Below are 20004 nucleotides of genomic sequence, written 5' to 3'. Positions count from 1 at the left end.
AGGCCAAGGTCAGGGTGCCAGCGTGCTCCGGGGAGGGCCCCTCCTCCCACGCACAGACTCATTATAACCGCCGCTGGGCGGGGGCACCCTCTTTTAGGAGAGCGCTAATCTCGGCACGGGATCCCCGTCAGCAGTCCCAACCGCCTCGCACACGCCCCACGAGGGCATTAGGTTTTCAACAGATGACTGAAGGCAGGGGAGACACACACACTCAGACCAAAAGAAGGGGGATCTGGGGGAGCCACTGGAGGCTGGTGAACAACAAGAGCAACGGGACTTGACCTACTCATTAAAACACGTCTCTGTGCTCTTGGGTGGCACGGGCCGCCTGCATTCCGAGCACGCCAAGTTCGATTCCTGACCAGGGCTGACCGGTTGGGCGAGGCCGCGCAGATGAGCCCCAGCGCTGCCTAAAGCCCGGCACTCATGCCCCGTCCACCCGCGCTGCCGCCCGCGAGGCCACGCAGCCCACCGCGCACCGGAAATGCGCGCTTCCCGCGCGACACACACCGAAGCCCCAGGATCAGGTCCCAACACGCGGGCGAAAATGTCTCATTATCTTCTGGACGGATACGTTCAAATGACCATATCTGCAGATGTTGGGTTAGGTAAAACCCGTGTCGTGCCTCTTTTTGCATTTTTGAAAACGGGGCTGCGGCGCGACTGAGCAGGACCTCTGCGGCCCGGATTACCTGTCCCGGGCCAGCGGCGCGGCCGGGCTCCCAGCGCCCACTTTTCATCCAAGCGGGTCGCGTGCGCCCCCCGCAGGGCTGCGCCGCAGAGACCCAGGCTCTGGCCCGGCCTCGCCGGCCTTCCTACGAATCCCCGCAGCGCCCTGCCCGAGGCCCCGGTTCCCCGCGACGCCGGCCGGCCCGGCGGGCACTCGGGTGGTCCGATCCGGGGGCTGAAGGGCGGGCCTGGCTTTCGCCACACCCGTTCACTAGGCTGCCGGAGCGCAGGGCTAGGTTCTCGGAGAGGCCCCGACCATCGCCTGGTCACCGGACCCCTCCTCCGGGGCCTCCTTCTTCCGCGGAGCCGGCCCCTTGGCCTCCCCTTCCGCGCGTCACCCCACACCGCACAACCACTTGGGGCAGTAACCTGGTCGGCGCTGCGCGGAGTAAGCAACACCTTCCCCCAAGGACCCAATCAACACCCTCCTCCGGCTGGCCCAATCACAACCCACCTCAGGCTGGTCTGGTCAACACCCACCTCAGGCTGGCCCAATCACAACCCACCTCAGGCTGGTCTGGTCAACACCTACCTCAGGCTGGCCCAATCAACACCCGCCTCGGGCTGGCCCAGTCAACGCCCATCTCATGCCCCCTCTGATCAGCATCCACCTCAGAACAACTCAGTCAACATCCACTGCAGACCGACTGGGCGGGGCCTGGTTAGTCCCAGGCCTTCCTTGGCCTTCCGGGACGGGCGGGAAACGCAGCTGCAGATCGAGAGGCGGGACTTCCTGTCCAGCTGAGCATAACTTCCCTAGTGTGCCGGAAGTTCTCACAGATCCAGCCTGGAAGGCGGCGTCTGGTGTAGTATTTGTTGGGCTTTGAGGCGAGTAGAGGTTTGAGCGTCTGGTGGCGTTGAGACTGACGTCGCTAGAATTTTGCCCCGGCCGCCTCTTATTTCGGCCCTGGCGATGGCGACGTACACTTGCATCACCTGCCGGGTGGCGTTCGGCGACGCGGACGTGCAGCGGGCGCACTACAAGACGGATTGGCACCGCTACAACCTGAAGCGCAAGGTGGCCGACATGGCCCCGGTCACGGCCGAGGGTTTCCAGGAGCGCGTGCGGGCGCAGCGGGCCGTGACGGAGCAGGAGAGCAAGGGCACGGCCACCTACTGCACCGTCTGCAGCAAGAAGTTTGCCTCGTTCAACGCCTACGAAAACCACCTCAAGTCCCGGCGGCACGTGGAGCTGGAGAAGAAGGCCGTGCGCGCCGTGAGTCGCCAAGTGGAGATGATGAACGAAAAGAACTTGGAGAAGGGGCTGGGCGTGGACGGCGTGGACAAGGATGCCATGAACGCGGCCATCCAGCAGGCCATCAAGGCCCAGCCGTCCCTGTCGCCCAAGAAGGCCCCCGCGGCGCCGGAGGAGTCGCCGCCCAGGAGCCCCGCGGCGCTGGCCCGCGCGGGACGTGCGGCTCACGAGCGGGACCCGGCCGAGAAGCCTCCCCGGCTCCAGTGGTTTGAGCAGCAGGCGAAGAAGTTCACAAAGCAGCAGCAGGAGGAGGAGAGTGAGGAGGACCTGGATGAAGAAGGTAATGGCCTCCCCGTGTCCAGATGTCCCCTGTCTGGAACCTCCCCGGGTTCCCGGTGTATCCTCGAAGTCGGAGGCGAGGAGGCGCCCGCTTTTTAAGTGGAAATGGCGAGTGCGGACCGTTTTCGGTCCTTTCTGAAGTGACTCGTCTGGCCATCGTCCCCACGGGGGATTTTGTCTGCTGAGTTAACTGTTGTAACTGTTGGAGCCCAACCGGGGGCGAGGGCGGGGAGGAATAGGTTCTTTTTTTTTTTTTTTAAAGATTTTATTTATTAATTTGACAGAGATCACAGGTAGACGGAGAAGCAGCCAGAGAGAGAGAGAGAGATAGGGAAGCAGGCTCCCTGCTGAGCAGAGAGGCTGATGCGGGACTCGATCCTAGGACCCTGAGATCATGACCTGAGACGAAGGCAGCGGCTTAACCCACTGAGCCACCCAGGCCCCCAGGAATAGGTTCTTACTTAGAGTTATGGCATGGATCGGTGGTTTCTGTTTTGAATGAGGAGGCCTTTGACATAGGCATCGGAGAGGACGTGTCACTGCCCACACCGACGTATGTAGGGTTTGTAATTCTGGGTTTCTAGTGTCCACGGCTTTGCACTTAATGTAGTTGGTTAAAACACAAAGGGAAGGCTTCAGCAGGAGCTAGCTAACCTGAAATGTGGAGCTGGGGCCAGCAACTGAGCCTCCTTGATTTTATGAGCTATTTAGTCTTTCCTACCTTCTTCCTACGTCCAGTTACACTGATTGTGTTCATACAGGCTTAGGAAAGGACAAGACTCCCTCCACTTTACTGTATGCAGGAAGAGAAAGATCAGGAAACTTTGAGCGATACAAACTCTGTGTAAATGGACCAGCTAAAATTGAGATCTTCAAAGACGGTTTGTCCTTGGATGTAACTGGCATTCTGTCCCCCCAGATGAAAGACTGTACCGTCTCATGTTTGTGAATCTTTGCAGTTTCTTCAATTGCAGTTACCACTTTCTTAAACTAACGGTTTTTTCAAATCTCTGGCTTGAAGATTGGGAAGATATGGATTCTGAAGAGGAGTTGGAATATGAGGACGCTGACGCCACGGACGAAGCAGAGGAACCGGATGCAGAGGGGGAGGAGGCTGGGAGAGGCCCCTTCGCTGGTGCCATCCCCATAACAGACTGCTTATTTTGTCCCCATCATTCAAGCTCTCTTGTGAAGAATGTGGCTCATATGACTAAAGTCCACAGCTTCTTTATTCCTGATATAGAATATCTTTCAGATCTTAAGGGACTGATTAGATATTTGGGTAAGTACAATAGTTTTCCTTTTAATGAGGAAATACCACATTATTGGGGACAAGTTTTAAGGGAACATTCGTTTTTCATTTCCCGTCCATCTTTGATTTATGTGCTTATTTTGTAAAGATCAAAAACTTAATGCATGTTTTTTGAATTGTGGCGATAAGTTGTGAGCTTTAATCTGGCTGCAGATTACTTTTTGTCCTCTTACATGTTGTCCTCGAATTATTTTTTCAGGAGAGAAAGTTGGTGTTGGGAAGATTTGCTTGTGGTGCAACGAGAAAGGGAAGTCGTTCTACTCCACGGAAGCCGTACAGGCACACATGAACGACAAAAGCCACTGTAAGCTCTTCGCAGATGGCGATGCTGCTTTGGAATTTGCAGACTTCTATGATTTTAGGTAAGTCTGTAGTTTGTGATGTGAAGCAAAGCGAGGTCATCACATTTGCATTGAATTGCTACTAGATGTCCCGCAGCCTGACACGGGTCCAGCACAGTACAATATATGCTTTATAACTTTTGTAACGCTTCTGTGTGGGTAGTTGTTCCCTCTCATTTTATGGATAAGAAACAGACTGTGGGAGTTGAGCACACACATTTAATAAAAGATAGGATGAAGAGACAATCTCAGGCCCACACTGAAGTTTGTCTGACTTTAAAACTTGTGTTTCTTTTTTTGTGCTTTAAATGGTTAGGAGCTCAGCTTTGCCTAACCTTGTAAACAGAGGGAGGAAATTAGATTTCATGTCTTGGTTTCCCTGAGAGTCCTTGAATCACAAGCTGTCTCCCAAGGGAATGGAGGTGGTTGCTGACCTCAGCCAGTCCCAGGCATTTGATGGTGACATTATCCCATAGGTGGTTCACCCTTAACTAGAAAGTTGGATAATTCGTCCATGATGCAAGGAATCTGTGCCAGGCACTTTTGAACAGCTAATATAGTATCATAATACCTTTGACCTAGCGCAGGTCAAAGGTATCTATTTGTATAGCACACAAGCATTGTGTGTAATTACTGTGTCAAGCATGCATGGTCTCCAGATACATGTGTTCAGAAAAGTCCTAGTCTTTTAAATCATCCTTTTGCATGTTCCTCCTGATTTCTCATTCTTCTTCTGCATTGAGCAAAAGTTTTTCTTTTCAGCCATTTTGGTGTCTGGATTGTGGCTTTAATTTGCATTTCCCCCTCATGATAATTAATGTAGTTGAAAACACTTTTACGTAATTGGTCTTTTGGATATCGCTTATGAAGTGTTTGATCAAGTCTTTTGTCTGTTTCTTTGTTGGGATTGGGTTATCTGTCTTACTGTTAACATTTTAATGTATAATTCTCCAGTAATTGTCGGTGTATCATTGAGAACATTTCTGGGAACATAGAAATTCTTCTGGAATTGCACAGTCCAAATTGGCAAATGGTTGGTGTATTCATGCAGCCATGTAAGTTAATTAGAAATTAAATTTAAAATTTAGAAATTCAGTGCTTTAGTTGTATTACCTAGATTTCAGAGCTCAATGCTTAAAAGTACATATAACTAGTAGCTCCTATATTGGACACACAAGTATAGAAAGCTTCTATGATTACAGAATTCTGTTGGATGGCACTGTTCTAGAACTTGTTTTTAGAATGGTTAAATTGAGGAGTGCTGCATTTCCAGCTCCCCGTTCTCCTCCTCTTCCTACCTGGCAACCCTCTTAGGGAGAAACAAATAGGTGAAAGGATTTAGTTATAGGTCATTTGCTCAGTCTTTTTGCTTTTTTTAATCACAATTTTATGTTAACAGCAAATTTGAGCAGGTTACAGAGATTTCTCGTATCTCCCACATCCATACATGCATGACCTCCCTCATTATGGACATCCCTCCCAAGTGGTATATTTGTTGGAATTGATGAGCTTACATTAACACCCCATTATCACCAAGTGCATGGTTTATATTAGGGTTCACTGTTAGCGTTGTGCATTTAGTAGGTTTGGACAAATGCGTCATGACGTGTCTACCGTTACAGTCTCATGCAGAGTAGTGTCGCTGCCCTGAAAGTTGTATGGAGTTCACCTGTTCTTCTCTCCTTGTCTTTTCAGACTGGCTTCTTTCACTTAGTAATAGGCATTAAAGTTTTCTCCGTGTCTTATCATGGCTTGATGGTTCATTTCTTTTGAGTAGAAATTCTGTTCCATTGTCCAGATACACCACAGTTGACCCCACTCACCTACTGAAGGATGTTTTGGTGGCTTCCAGGTGTGGGCAGTTACGGATAAAGCTGCTATAACCATCAGTGTGCAGGTTTTTGTGTTGACATGTTTTCAGCTTCTTTGGATGAATACCAAACAACCCAGTTGCTGTATCCTGTGGTAAGAGTATGTTTGGTTTTCAAGGATGCCCAGCTGTCTTGCAAAACACCTGCACCGTTTTGTGGCCCAGCTGTCTTGCAAAATGCCTGCACCATCCACCAAAATGCATATTGGCCATTTTAAGAAGTGTGTGGTGTTACCGCATTTGGTTTTGCATTTCCCTGATGACATGAGAGGAAGCATCTTTTTCATGTTCATTTATAATCTGTATATCTTAGCGAGGTGCCCAGTAAGGTCTTTGCCCCATTTTAAGATCTGGTTTATATTCTTACTGAGTTTTAAGATTTTTTTTTGTGTATTTTGAACAATGCTCCTTTATCAGATGTGCCTTCTGCAAATATTTTTTCGTAGTTTATGGCTTCTGTTTTACACTTGATCTTAGCCAAAGGCCGAGAAGTGATATGGCTTCTGTTTTTTTCATTTTAAGCAGTGAGCAAAAGTTTTTTCGTTTTAATGAAGTCCGGCTTATCGATTATTCCTTTCATGGATCGTGCCTTTGGTGGTATATGTAAAAAGTCCTCACCAAACCCATAAGTCATCTAGATTTTCTCCCATGTTATATTCTAGACATTCTTTTAGTTTTGCATTTTACACGTAGGTCCGATCCATCCTGAGTTTAGAGGTCACTTGCTTATTTTCATCACAGAGCGTGCCACCACGCTCGTTTTTCACAGAGCGTGCCACCGCGCTCGTTTTTCACAGAGCGTGCCACTGCGCTCGTTTCTCTCTAACCCCTTCAGCTTGTCGTCCCTGCGGCCGTTTACTTCCTGCTTTTTGGTAACTAGTGGGTTTGCCATTTTGCAAATACAGTTTGTCCTTCAGTTATATTTGAGGTATTAGTCTTTTTATTAATGCCATTGTTCATGCCACTGTTACAGGAGTAGCTATCCTGATTACAAGGAAGGGGAGTTCCCTGATGAAGCCGAGTTGTGCTCAGAAAGGCTGTTAGGCTATGATGATGAAACCATGGAGCTGATTCTACCTTCTGGTAAGTGTATTTGTCAAAGATAAATAGCTCAGTGGCGGTGAGATGATTAGAGAGGCATGTTCCATCAGTCCTCTTCCATTCTGAGGGAGGTGCTTGAACTTTAAATTTTGTGTTCCCAGATACACGGTTAACTCTGAAGGTTGCCACTTAGCTCTGTGTTAGCTGTTCTGTTGAAATTAAATCAGTGTCTTTGCTTACTTCTCTTAGGATTCCAAATGCTGTATCAGTCATTTCCTTTCAAATATATAGATATTTCCATTTGGCTCTTTATTAGAATTATTGCCTCATTTCGGGTTTTCTTATAAATCATGGCACTACTCTTTTTTTTCTTAATTATTTTTATTAACATAAAATGTATTATTTGCCCCAGGGGTGCAGGTCTGTGAATCATCAGGCTTACCCATTTCACAGCACTCACCCTAGCACATACCCTCCCCAGTGTCCATAACCCAACCATCCTACCCCTACCCCGCCCCCCAGCAACCCTCAGTTTGTTTTGTGAGCTTAAGAGTCTCTTACGGTTTTTCTCCCTCCCAATCCCATCTTGTTTCATTTTTTTCCTCCCTCCCCCCACGGACCCCTGCCCTGCCTCTCAACTTCCTCATATCAGAGAGATCATATGATACTTGTTTTTCTCTGATTGACTTAACTTATTTCACTCAGCATAATACCCTCTAGTTTCAGCCACATGGTCACAAATGGCAAGATTTCATTTCTTGTGATAGCTGCAGTGTATTCCCTTGTATATATGTACCACATCTTCTTTATCCATTCATCTTTTGATGGACATCTAGGTTTGTTCCACAGTTTGGCTGTTGTGGACCTTGCTGCTGTGAACATTCGGGTTCACTTGCATGGTCCTACTCTTATTCTTCGCACTGATTCCTGTTTCCTCGTGTTGCTCAGACTTCCAGCTGGTAGTGTGTCCCGGTAATATCTGCTTAACAGTATGCGGTTGCTTCTTTGTATTCTACTTATGGTTGGGAGGCTTGGAGTTTGAATTATGCCTGCTACTTTAGGGAACATTTAACGGATGTGGGAATTTATCCCAGGTATGATAAGGTGGGGGGAAAAACGTGAATATGAGAAGCACCCCATATTGTTCACAGTGTTATGGTGAGCTAATAAGAAGGAGAGAAACTGCGGAAGACACCTATGAGAAGGAAAGGGAATAGAACAGTAAAGCTAGTAAGATCCTAATAGTAAGTGGTATTTACTGAGCAGTTAGCATGGTAGCTGGGTATACTGTTCTATCTTTACTAGCGTGTGAGTTAGATTCCATGTCCTTATTTGACCTGTGAGCCAGTTGCAACTTAGATGGGTTGAATAATTGACCCAAGAGCATAGTCAGTGAATCCTTTTTCTCTACTTTCTTACCTTGCCATGGGAGATTTGCAGCAATGTTGGGGGCAGGAGTAGCTCTCCTGCTCATGGAAATGACTGTGATGAGGAAGCTGTCTTATATTACTGCTTTTCATGTAGAATATCACTGCTTAGATACAGACAACTCTCTTTAACTTGGAATAATTACCTTTTAAGGCTAAAGGCAGCTTTAAAGTATGACAGTAGAAGGAAAGGGCAGCAGAAACTCTCTTGAAGATACAAGGAGTTACACTGTAACACTGTAAGGAGTGACAGTGATGAGAAAGGTCGCAGGCCCAGTATTGTGACCTGTGCCAGACATTAGCAAAACAGGCCGAAATCTATCACAGGAAACCTCTTGTAGTCTTCCTCTGGTGAAAATTCCAATACATTATGGCAGAAAAAAAGCTTTGCATTGCCTTCAGTGTGTTCTGTACTAAAATGTGCACAACAATGAGTGAGCATAACCTGTTTAAGAAATGCAGTGTACTGGGGAGAAACTTTCATCAAAACATAAAACTTTTGTAACTTAGGAGTTTTTGTTTGTTTGTTTTTGCGTGTGTAGAAAACACATTTTCCTAGGATTTCCTAGGGTTATTGAATTTTCTAAGATTAGCCAAGGCCCCAGATGGGCATCTTGTTAGGATGCTCTCTTCCTCTCCCACATCAAAACAGTTACTAAGTGCGAATCCTGAACAGCTTTTGAATATTTTTTTGTCTTCTCTTTAACACTTGTCTGTGTCACCATTACCGACATATGTCCATCTCCAATCCGGTTTCCACTCCATCCATCACTCGATATTGTTCCTGAAACAGATGCCGGTCTCTTTTCTTTTTCCTCTGGAATTCCTCCAGGGGGAGCCATTGCTTTTCCGGTAGAGTCGTATCTGCCGCGGGTCTTCCCACACTGCAGGGCGGGGGGCGCCCACCTTGCTCTTCCTTTACCCACCCCCTGGCAGTTTCCTTCTGGGACTTGGCATGGCTAGTGCCTCTCTGTCTTACTGCTGCTCCTCCTTTAAGACTTGGGTTCACTCTTGCATCAGCTTTTTCAACTCAGCTCCTGCCCCCTGAGTATGGAGAGTCTTCTGCTCCCGGGATACTAGGATATACAGGATATCTGTAGTACCGTTCCTCTCCTCCTTCCCTTTGTTCTTGGCTTGCTTGCCTGTCTTCGCCCATTACTTCTCAGGGAAAGATCGCTTCTTTCATCTCAGCACAGGGTCTCAGGCACACGAGAGCCAGATAAATGTGTGTTGACCGAGTGGTTGAGAAGTTGGAGGTGACTTTAAAAGGAAAGCAAGGTTGATCCCCTTGGGCCTGCCACAGACTAGGAGAAGCAGAGCAGAAGAAACCACTGTGAGCTAAGAAGGGGCCCCGGGGGCTTGGAATCATTGGCCCGAAGCACTGGGGAGCAGTTTGCTTGTCTCTCCATTCTCATGCAGTCGGGGGAGAAAGTGGCAGGAGATTAATTGGAAGGTTTAATTTCCATGGTTTTTAAGGCCTGGGTTTCCTTGCTAACTGCTGCTGGTCCACCTACTGAGTCACATTATTTTAAAATATTAGATAATAAACCTCAGGACAGCTCTTTTATATTAGATTTGGAAGTAGTGAAGAATGGTAAGTAGTTTGGTATTACTCTGAAATCCTGTACTTTTAGACAGACTCAGGAAGGACCTAACCAGCAGTCACATACTACCTTTCCCCACAGATTCTTAACCAGACCATACACCATACGCTTTTTTTTTTTTTTCTGTGAGTATGTGCATTTTCTTGGGGAGAGACCATAGTGATTAAGGTCAGCTGTGTGGGGTGGCTCAGTCAGTTCAGTGTGTGCCTTTGGCTCAGGTCATGGTCTCCAGGTCCTGGGATTGAGGGCCCCAAATCAGACTCCCTACTCAGCGGGGAGTTTGCTTCTGCCTCTGCCTCTGGCCCTCCCCCTGCTTGTGAGTGCATACGCACCCTCTCTCTCAAAAAGAAAAAATAAATCTTGAAAGTCACCCGTGTGTGCCATGCATTTTTATTTATTTTTTTTTATTTTATTTTGCGGGGGGGGGGTGCTGTGTGGGTAAGTACATTTTTTCTGGGGGAAATGCTGTAGTTTTTCAAAAGCACCTCTGACCTGGAGAAGATTAAGAGCCACTAATGATATCTTAGTACACTGCCGCCAGTCGCTACCTTCATGGGTCTTCACAGATGATCGTGGAAACCTTTACAGAATCTGTTTAAATAATGACAAAACATAGCTTTGTCAGTAAATCAAAGACTGCTAGTGTTCTGAAATTTCTTCCAGCTATACTGATCCCTCTTTTTTTATATCACCCATACTTCTATCATCTTATCTTAAAAACTAGTCATCCTTCGGTCAATCTTGATTATGATGAGATATGATGGTTTCTAGTCATTGGTTTTCTCTTACGTCTCAGTACTGGTTTGGGAGGTTTTCTAATGAACCAGGAGTTTGGGAGATCTCTGAATAAGCGCTGTAAATACGGAGCGGTCTTAACAGTTAGTGGTGTGTTCACCCGCTGACGGCTTTGAGCAAATTTACCTTTCAGACACCTTTTCACTTATACTCAGTCACTTGACTGTTGGCAGGGAGCTAATTTGAGAAGGATTCTCATGTGGAGAGCTTGGTGTCATTTAATCAGCCACACTGAGTAGGGTCTGCTTTCAACTGGTTTTAAATCTAGTTTCAAATAGGTGATCCCAGAGCCAGTGACAAAGAACATCCGGTAGAGGGCACTGTGAGCATTTCTTGTGAAGCTTCCATTCCTTGAGTTCACGTTCCGTGCTCTGCAGCTCCTGTGGAGTAAGTTAGTGTGAAAGACACATCCGGTTAGCCGCTGAGTAGCCGGATGAAACTGGTGGTGGATTTATGAGAATGTATAGTCTTCGGAAAATTACAGTTGGAGATCCTTGCTTTTCCACTGTATAATAGCTTCCATTATAAGGCTGTTTGTTAAGAGTGGACAGTTTTTAAGTAGGAGCCAACATTTCACATGTGGTTATTGCTATGTTGAAAGGTAGATGGACAGATTGTGGCTCTACATAACTAAGACATACCCCATGTGTTCCTTATTGGGCAGTCACATTGTGTTCTACAAATAATTTTCCTTGAGGAGGGCCTTCACGTTGAGCTGTGCAAGCATGTTATTCTTAGGGCTCACTGTTAGGGGCTCACTGTCATTGACACGGGGTGGGGCAGGGGTAGCTCTCAGCAGTGTGTGTTTTCAGTTCCCTGGCTGGCTGCAGAAACCTTGGCATTGAGTAACGAAACCTTTTCAAGGATTTTCCTCAATATGTCCAAAGCTGCTTAAGACTATAAGTACATCGGTTTACTTTGTTCTCATGATCAGCATTATCATGTAATGATTTTGAGCATTGCACACCTGGAGCATCCTGACCTCTTCTTATAAATAGAAAATGATACTAACTATGCTAGGGTCTCCTGCCACGGCAGCCGTCATTTAAGTTTGAGTCTGTATCTGTCAGCTGCTTTTTACTCATTTCTTATGGTCTTGGAGCTTTGTTAACTCTAAGGCTGCCAGGAGAATCAGATTCAAGGAAACAGGTTTCATCCGTATTGTATCCAAAAGCCAAATCATCCCTGAATTGAAAGGGGTTTTTTGGGACATCTCTTACATCCTATCACAAAAACCAATCAACTGAAAGTAATTCCTTTCCCATGTCTGTGTAGCAAGCAAACTATTTCCTAGGTAGCTTGCCCCAGGTTTAAGGTCTTCAAATAACCTGCTTACAGAATTTCTTTCTTATAAATGGAGGGTCTAGGGGCGCCTGGGTAGCTCAGTGGATTAAAGCCTCTGCCTTCGGCTCAGGTCATGATCCCAGGGTCCTGGGATCGAGCCCCGCATCGGGCTCTCTGCTCAATGAGGAGCCTGCTTCCTCCTCTCTCTCTGCCTGCCTCTCTGCCTACTTGTGATCTCTGTCTGTCAAATAAATAAATAAAATCTTAAAAAAAAAAAAATAAAAAATAAATAAATAAATAAATAAATAAATGGAGGGTCTAGATCCTAAAAGCAGATAGATCTGCAGTATTTATAGTCTCCAGTTTATGGTCTTTCTATACAAAAGATTCTGAAAGAAATGGTTTTATATATGTAAGTGTAAAATCTTCCTAGAAGCCATACACGTGGTTCTGTCTAGCCATAGTTCCTGTACTCAGGCTTAGTGGAAATAGCTGCTTCACACCCGGTGTATGGAGGCTGTTGTTGAATTGTTTACATCTGTCTGGGAAGGTATTTGATTGATATTCTTGTGAGAGAATCATATTTAGTGTTGTATTTCGATTACTCTTGGGAAATGCTGAGACCAGTGTTCCAGGAGCACCTGGTGAGAGCCGCTGCTCTGACAGAGCCTGGAATTTAGTCGTCACTGAAACCTGCCCGCTTCCCCTCCACCTGCTGCAAAGCTGAGGCTCCGCACACTCTTCCTGTAAGGGGCTGGGTAGTCTGTAGTAATTCATTTCTGAAAGCATGATTGACTTGTGTAGTTCTACCAGATCATTCTAGATAAGCAAAAGCTGTAGGGGGAATTCAGCTTGACGATCCTTTAAAATTCTAACTCACCAGATGACTTCCGTCCTATAGAAGACAGCAGGGCAGGGTTTCTCAGTGTAGTGACCTTTTAGGCCAGGTAATTCTTTGTTGTGGAGGACTGTCCTGTGCATTGTGGGCTGTTTAGTGATTCCTTGATCTCTCTCCACCAGTTGCTGGTAGTGCCCCTCCAGGTGTAATACCAAAAATGTCTCCAGTCGGTGTCAAATGTCCCTGGAGGAAAGAATGATCCCTGTTTGAGAACCACCACTACAGAGAATTTAAGCAAAAGAAAGGTGGATTGGTTTTTTACTTAGACCCAGACTATGACTTTAAGATTTTAAGCATCAGGATTATTGTGTACTTTATCTTTGTGTTTAAAACAAAAACAAAAAAACAGGTAATATCTCCTTCCTTGGGCCTGTGATCCACATTAGTAGGTGTTGCTGTGTGAATTTCTAGAGAGGCATATTGGATATAAGTAAGTACAAGATTCTGAGTATTTCATGTAACATTGACTTGCCATTCTCTTTTTTAAAAGATCCCTCTGCGTTTTGATTTTCTGTCTTTCATTTTTTACTATGCTACTTCATCTTTTTTTTTCTTTTCAGCAGGTAGAGTATTGTTTCTTCTAGCAGATATCCATTTTCCAGCTAGATCCTCTTAAGAGTCTGATTGGGAAAGTCCTTGCTCTGTAGCTATAGCTTGAAAAACTATCCAATTCAGCGTTTCCATCTTGCTTTTTTGAAAAACAGGTGCCAGACTGGGTCACCGTTCCTTGATGAGATACTACAAACAGCGATTTGGCTTGTCGAGAGCTGTGGCCGTTGCTAAGAATCGGAAGGCCGTGGGCCGGATACTCCAGCAGTACAGAGCCCTGGGATGGACAGGCAGCACAGGTGTGTTGATACCTGCAGCCGGGGACCAGCCCAGGAACTCGTATTACAAGATGGGCTTTGGGCAAAGTCCTTTCCATTTATGTTGTCCTTAGGGATCCTCCCTAGAGGAAACTTAGTTTCTGGGCCCTGGGGACTTTCATGACTACTAGATACATTTATGGCAATAAGCCCAAAGCTCCATTACTTACAAACCTCATATTCGTGGCACAGTAATTTTCTACAACGGCATAGAGATAATAGTTGCAGAAATAAGTCCCCAACAAAGGTTGAAATTAACTAGTGTCCTTGGGGCAAATAACTTGAGCTATGGAGTCAGACATGACTTACTTGATACATGAAGTGGTTCTTAAATGACGAGTGTGAGTAATTCAAGGTACCTAAGCCTCTGTTTCCTCATTTATAAAATTGAGAAAATACTAGGACCCGCCTGGCAGAGTTGTGCGGGTAGACTGTCCTAGTGCATGTATGATCCAGTACACGGATGTAATAAAGGCTGTCACTCCTTGTGGTTTTCCCATAGAAAATGTAATAAGAGTTGGAGGAATAAAATAGGCCCTTGAAATTGCTAAGCTCTGAAACCTCATCAGTATCAAATTATTTAAATCTATTCTGATGTGTCTGCTCTGTGCAGCTCAATGCTAAGATCTTCAGGGAGAATGTCGGTCCACTGGAGGACAGTGGAAGCAGACAAAGGAGCTGCCTCAGGATGTCATGGAAAGCCCTGGACAGATAAAATCCATGTTCAGTGCCGCTGTGTTTATATATAAACACGTGGCTGCCTTCTCTGGCTGCCTAGGAGCTGAGAAGCCACTTAAATCTAGCGGACACTGACTTTGTCTTGCTCTCGTCAGGGACTACATTGTCTGACTCTATTTATGGTCTCTGCCTCTCTCTGTCACCTTTGATCAATGGAAAATTACTTTTGGGGTTTATAGACCTGTCCAGGTGAGGCTTCTCCTCGAGGAATGTGTGCAAGTACGGGTTGTTGTACGTAGTTTCGGGGGCACGTGACCCTCACGCTCGTGCCATGGAGATCCCACCCAGGTTAGCAGCTCTTCTTTAAATCTAAGAACCCAGAGACCACCTCCCCCCCCCCCCCCCCAGCCTTGAGATTCTCTGTAAAGATTGGATTTTTTCCTGATCACAAATAACAAACCTTTGCCTCACTGCTTGTCCCTTTCACCGCCACAGGAGCGGCACTTGCGCGCGAGCGGGACATGCAGTATGTCCAGAGGATGAAATCCAAGTGGCTGCTGAAGACTGGGATGAAGAACAACGCCACCAAGCAGCTGCACTTCCGGCCGCAAGTGAGATTCTGAGGGTCTGCCAAGGATTGCGTGACCCGCCTCTTGCCCCAGTGTCCTGAGGACCAGCAGGAGCTGGATTGTAGGACAGACCCTTTTCGCTGCTCCTTCTCCTTGTACTTTATCTGTTCTGACCTAAGAATAAAAGTCAGAATCTCGGTGGCTTTTCAGTGTCGTTTCTGGGTTTAAAGGTTATGTTTTCCCAATGTCCGTGCTGGGCCTGCTGGGCTCTGGGACCCAAACTGCCGCCCCGCAAGTGTGTCATTGCCGCAGCTTCTGACTGATTTCTGGCTGTCAGAATCACATGGGAAACTCAGGCGTGACTTGTCCACCCTGAACTTGGTCGAACCTTGCTCTGGCACCAGGACCTACATGAGGGGGTTGGAAGCTACAGAGGAAGTTGACTGTCACTCATCTGAATGTGTTGTGGCTCATGAGGTGGCACGAGTCACTTTCACTAAGTCAGGCAAAGGTAGGCAGCATGCCGATGGCTTGTTGGAAGGGTTCTGTATTTCTAAACATGACCACACAAAGCACGACAGCGCTGTGCATTCCGACTCCGTATCCAGGGCTGCCTTTCCTTGAGCAGTTAGTTGAGTAAGAAAATCAATGTAAAATGCTTAGATCTCATTTTAGAAATAAAAAAACTGACCTCAGGGCCCAACGTGAAGAGCATTCCGTTTAGGTGGCTTGGGCAGGAGAGACAGTCGTATGTGTGACATTTAAACCTGAAGCTTAAACCCGTTGACTATGTGACTTTGTAAAAGTGACTTGGTTTCTTAAATCTGTGAAATGAGATGTTTGTTACCTCACAGAGTGTTGTGGTGGTTAAACAAGTCTGCCGAAGTAAGTGTTCAAGTTCTCCCTTCTAGAGAACACCCTGCTCCTGGAGGAAGGCTGACGTTTTAGTGGGAGCAGTGGTCTCTCCGGGGTGGGCGCTGGGAGAACGTGATTGCCCTCACTGGCTACACACGGGCCTTTGCAGACACAGGTCTTTTTCTGTAGACTTCGGATGCAGAGTTGGATTCTATTCTCTCAGGACACAGGTTCACTCTCACTAACGGGAGGACTCCCTGGTTTTAATTTTGCTCCTCTAGCCTGTTCTCTGACATTCTCCTTACACAGGCCCTCATTCTCTTGTGTTTTTGAATCTATTATCCCAGGAAAAAAGATGTCAGCGTTCACAGGGGGTAGGTTTTTAAGTTCTGCCTCACTGAGTGTGCATGACACTGTGTGCTAAAGCTTCTGTCAGTTTTGTTTTCTCGTTCAGCATTTTTGTCACTCGCCACGATACGCTGAGATCATGACTGCTCACACCCGCGGTCTCCAGCCCCCACGGTTTACCCCACCAGCCCAGCACTGTGTACCTTGTTTGTATACAAAACCCTTTTTAACTTTGAAGTGCTTGACCTCTGGAGAGTAATGAGGACAGTATGTTTGCAGACCAACAAAATACTCTCCCTTTATTTCTTTCTTTCTAAACTTCAGGAGATAACCTTCTTAGATCTGTTTTGGGTTTGCGGAGCAATTCTGTATCACTTCTATCCACATCATGATTTTATAAAAATACAGTTTATTTGCCATTGGGAAGGAGGGCAAAGAAATAAATTTAAACATCACCCATACATAATTGCAAAAAAAATTTTTTTTACACTGAGGACTTATTTTTTTTCCTTAAGATTTCATTTATTTATTTGTCAGTGAGAGAGAGAACACAAGCAGGCAGAGAGGCAGAGAAGCAGGTTCCCCACTGAGCAAGGAGCCCAAAGCAGGACTCAATTCCAGCACCCTAGGATCATGATCTGAGGCAAAGGCAGCTGCTTAACCAACTGAGCCACCCAGGCATCCCTATACTGAGGACCTTTACTTTCTTAGCAACTTTCAAATATGTGGTACAGTATTTTGAACTATATTCACCATGCTGTATGTCTCATCCCATGACTTTCCCATGACTTAAAACTGAAAGTTTCGGGGCGCCTGGGTGGCTCAGTGGGTTAAGCCTCCGCCTTCGGCTCAGGTCATGATCCCAGGGTCCTGGGATCGAGCCCCACGGGCTCTCTGCTCAGCAGGGAGCCTGCCTCCTCCTCTCTCTTTGCCTGCCTCTCTGCCTACTTATGATTGCTCTGTCAAATAAATAAATGAAATCTTTAAAAAACAAAACAAAACAACAAAAAAACAAAGTTTCTACTTTGACCCCTTTGCCCACGCGTTTCCTTTTGATTAAATCTGAATGAAACCAAATGTACCCAAAAGTAAATCTTCGTTAAGTCAAATTCCTGTAGATTTCCCCTCAACACCCGTTACCTTTAAGTCAGCTGTCTGAACAGTGGGCACCAGGATAATCCTATCAAAAGCTCTTCATGAGTACGAAAGTGGCACTGGCTGCCGTGGCTGGCTGGCCAGGACCTGGGCTCCTCTCCCCGGAGTTCTCCCGGGACCAGATGTCCCCGCCGAGTGGATTTGTCGGTCTTTAGCTTGAGACCTTAAGACTGGGATCAAAAGTGAGAGAGCATAACCCTGATCTCTCTCTGTGCGGGTAACCCAAACCCTTGGCAGCTTTGCTGACTGCACTTCCTCTCTGCAAACGAGCCACGGGCTTGATGTATTCTTTCTGCTTTGCCAAGTGTGAATTTGTGTTTCATGGAGAAGAAAGTGCTTTCGTGCACCATTTTGTTTCTTGGCTATGAGGCGTAGGTAGCGTTGGGGATTCCCAGACGGAAACCAGGGATAGTGATTTCTGGTGCAGCATTCTTAGTACATTGCAACAGCCCCAGACAGAATCCTCAGCCACATCGCATCCTAGGGAGCACACTCTGTGGGGCTATGAACATTTAGGCACGTGTTAAACTTGCAGTAAGCCATGCAAAGAATCTTGTTCTAAATCTAGAAATACATAGAATTTAATGTTACACATACGATACATGCATTAATAAAATAACCGTGACACACATGAAAGAAAATCCCACCTTTTCTTTCCTAGAATGTGAGCAAATTTTGCCCCCAACCAATTTTGGTTATTTGTGGATTCTTAATTAAGCTGCTCTGGTCCAACTTCGTTCTTTCTAAACTGTTAAGATCCCATTGGATATTTTTTGGAATTCACAATATTTCATTTGGAGGAGACCGAGTAAGAGATGTCTACTAACTCTAAGTGTGCAGACACTTTTGCAAGAGGACTGCTGGTAGTCCCGGTGAAATTGTAAAGTACTTTGAAGAATCACATTATTCATGTAGACTCATTTGCAATTGGTACATTAATGATGACACTGAAATTGATGGAGTTAAGGAAGATTTGATTAGCTTGTTAATGCTACAAACATTTGAACTTTAGGATATAATTTATTGATCATTTGTGGACCAGGCTGTTATTCCCAAATCTGTTTTCCTTCTTCCCAGCCAGACACTACTTCCCAACCTCCCGCGAGGCCAGGCTTGGTGTGGCTGAATTTGGGCCAACAGATGTGAGCCGAGGGGATGGATGAGAGTGAAGTTCGGATCATCTCCCAACCGAGAGGCAAGCTGCATTTTTAGAATCTGCCCCTTTTTCCTCTCACCAGCTGGAAGTGAGGGATTGGCCACTGTCTCCCATGCAAAAGAGGCTAACACCTTAGGGGACGGCAGACCGCCAGTATGGAAAGAAACCCGGGTCACAAAATGACATCATGGAGAAGACCTGCCCAGCACACCGATGCAGGCTGGACCGTTAGGTGGAAGAAATTTCAAGGCCCTATGCTGGGGAGTCTCTATGGTAGGAGCCCAGTTTATCCTAGAGTCGGACCCCATGATAACTCTAACCTCATGGGACATGATGCAAATTCATCGAAGCTGCAATTAGCAGTACTGTTTCTTTTCTTTCTTTTATTTTTTTCTTAAGATTTTATTTATTTATTTGAGACAGAACACGAGCGGTGGGAAGTGGCAGAGGGAAAGGGAGAAGCAGGCTCCCCGCTGAGCATGGATTCCCAAAGTGGGACTCGATTCCAGGACCTGGGATCATGACCTGAGCCAAACGCAGAGGCTTAACCCACTGAGCCACCCAGGCACCTCGAGCAGTTGCCGTTTCTTCTCTGTTCTCAACCTGAGGTGCGCTAACTTCTCTTATGCACGCTTGGGTTGGGAGACAGGAAAAAGGCACCTCAAGGTCATTTGGAATTTTGTTCATTGCTATTTTGATATGTTGATTGATACTCTTTTGGAGACAGTACAGACTGAAGACACATGGTTTAGTTGGCAGCTTGACCACATGCCTGCTAGTTGTTTGACTCTCCTCCCAGGCGGAGGTGGGGTCTACCTTCCCTGTCCTTGAATCAGGGCTGGCCTTAGTGACTTGCTCATAACCAACAGAAATACAGCAGGAGTGACACTGCTGACATCCGAGAAGCGTGGTAAAATGCAATCCAGCTCTCACCTTGCTTCTTTGGACACCTGACCATCTAAGATTTGTGACTTCTCCAGGAGGTCACACTCTAGGAAAGCCCGGGCTGCATGGAGAAGTCACTGTCTGCACTCTGGTTGACGGTCCCCGCTGAGGTCCCAGTCACCAGCACCAACCGCCAGCGTCCAAGGGCTCCAGCCAGCACACCCAGTCCAGTGGAGTCTTCAGACCCTGCAGTACCCACGGACAGCTGACGGCAACCATCTGGGAGATGCCAAGCCAGACCTACCTTGGTAAGACCTCCCCAATCCGTGCCCCACAGGAACCATACACATAAGAAAATCATTGTCTTGCACCCCTCTGTCGACCCAGCAGTGGTAAGTGGAGCGCCTCTCCATTACGCTGTCACACGTTCTACATGACTTTGGACAGCCCCTTACCACTGACAGTTTTCCTGTCAGTATGGCTTTAAGGGCAAGGAATTAATGATACCCATTGGATAACTCAATCTTTTTTTTTTTTTTTTAAGATTTTATTTATTTATTTGACAGAGAGAAATCACAAGTAGACGGAGAGGCAGGCAGAGAGAGAGAGAGGGAAGCAGGCTCCCCGCTGAGCAGAGAGCCCGATACGGGACTCGAT

General features: G+C 46.5%; 1 protein-coding gene across 1 annotated transcript; it reads left to right on the top strand.

The window, feature by feature from the left end:
* The first annotated feature begins 1502 nt into the window (after positions 1 to 1502).
* ZNF622 (zinc finger protein 622) lies at positions 1503 to 15145 on the top strand. The gene is made up of 6 exons (XM_004761208.3): positions 1503 to 2264; positions 3285 to 3545; positions 3775 to 3937; positions 6760 to 6869; positions 13540 to 13683; positions 14875 to 15145. The coding sequence occupies exons 1-6, from the start codon at positions 1643 to 1645 to the stop codon at positions 15000 to 15002; spliced, it is 1428 nt and encodes a 475-aa protein (XP_004761265.1). The 5' UTR covers positions 1503 to 1642; the 3' UTR covers positions 15003 to 15145.
* The last annotated feature ends 4859 nt before the right edge of the window (positions 15146 to 20004 follow it).

This window comes from Mustela putorius, unplaced genomic scaffold (genome assembly GCF_011764305.1).
Source record: "Mustela putorius furo isolate JIRA1106 unplaced genomic scaffold, ASM1176430v1.1 tig00000589_pilon_pilon_pilon, whole genome shotgun sequence".
NCBI lineage: Eukaryota > Metazoa > Chordata > Mammalia > Carnivora > Mustelidae > Mustela > Mustela putorius.
This window is presented reverse-complemented; position numbering and strand designations above follow the sequence as displayed.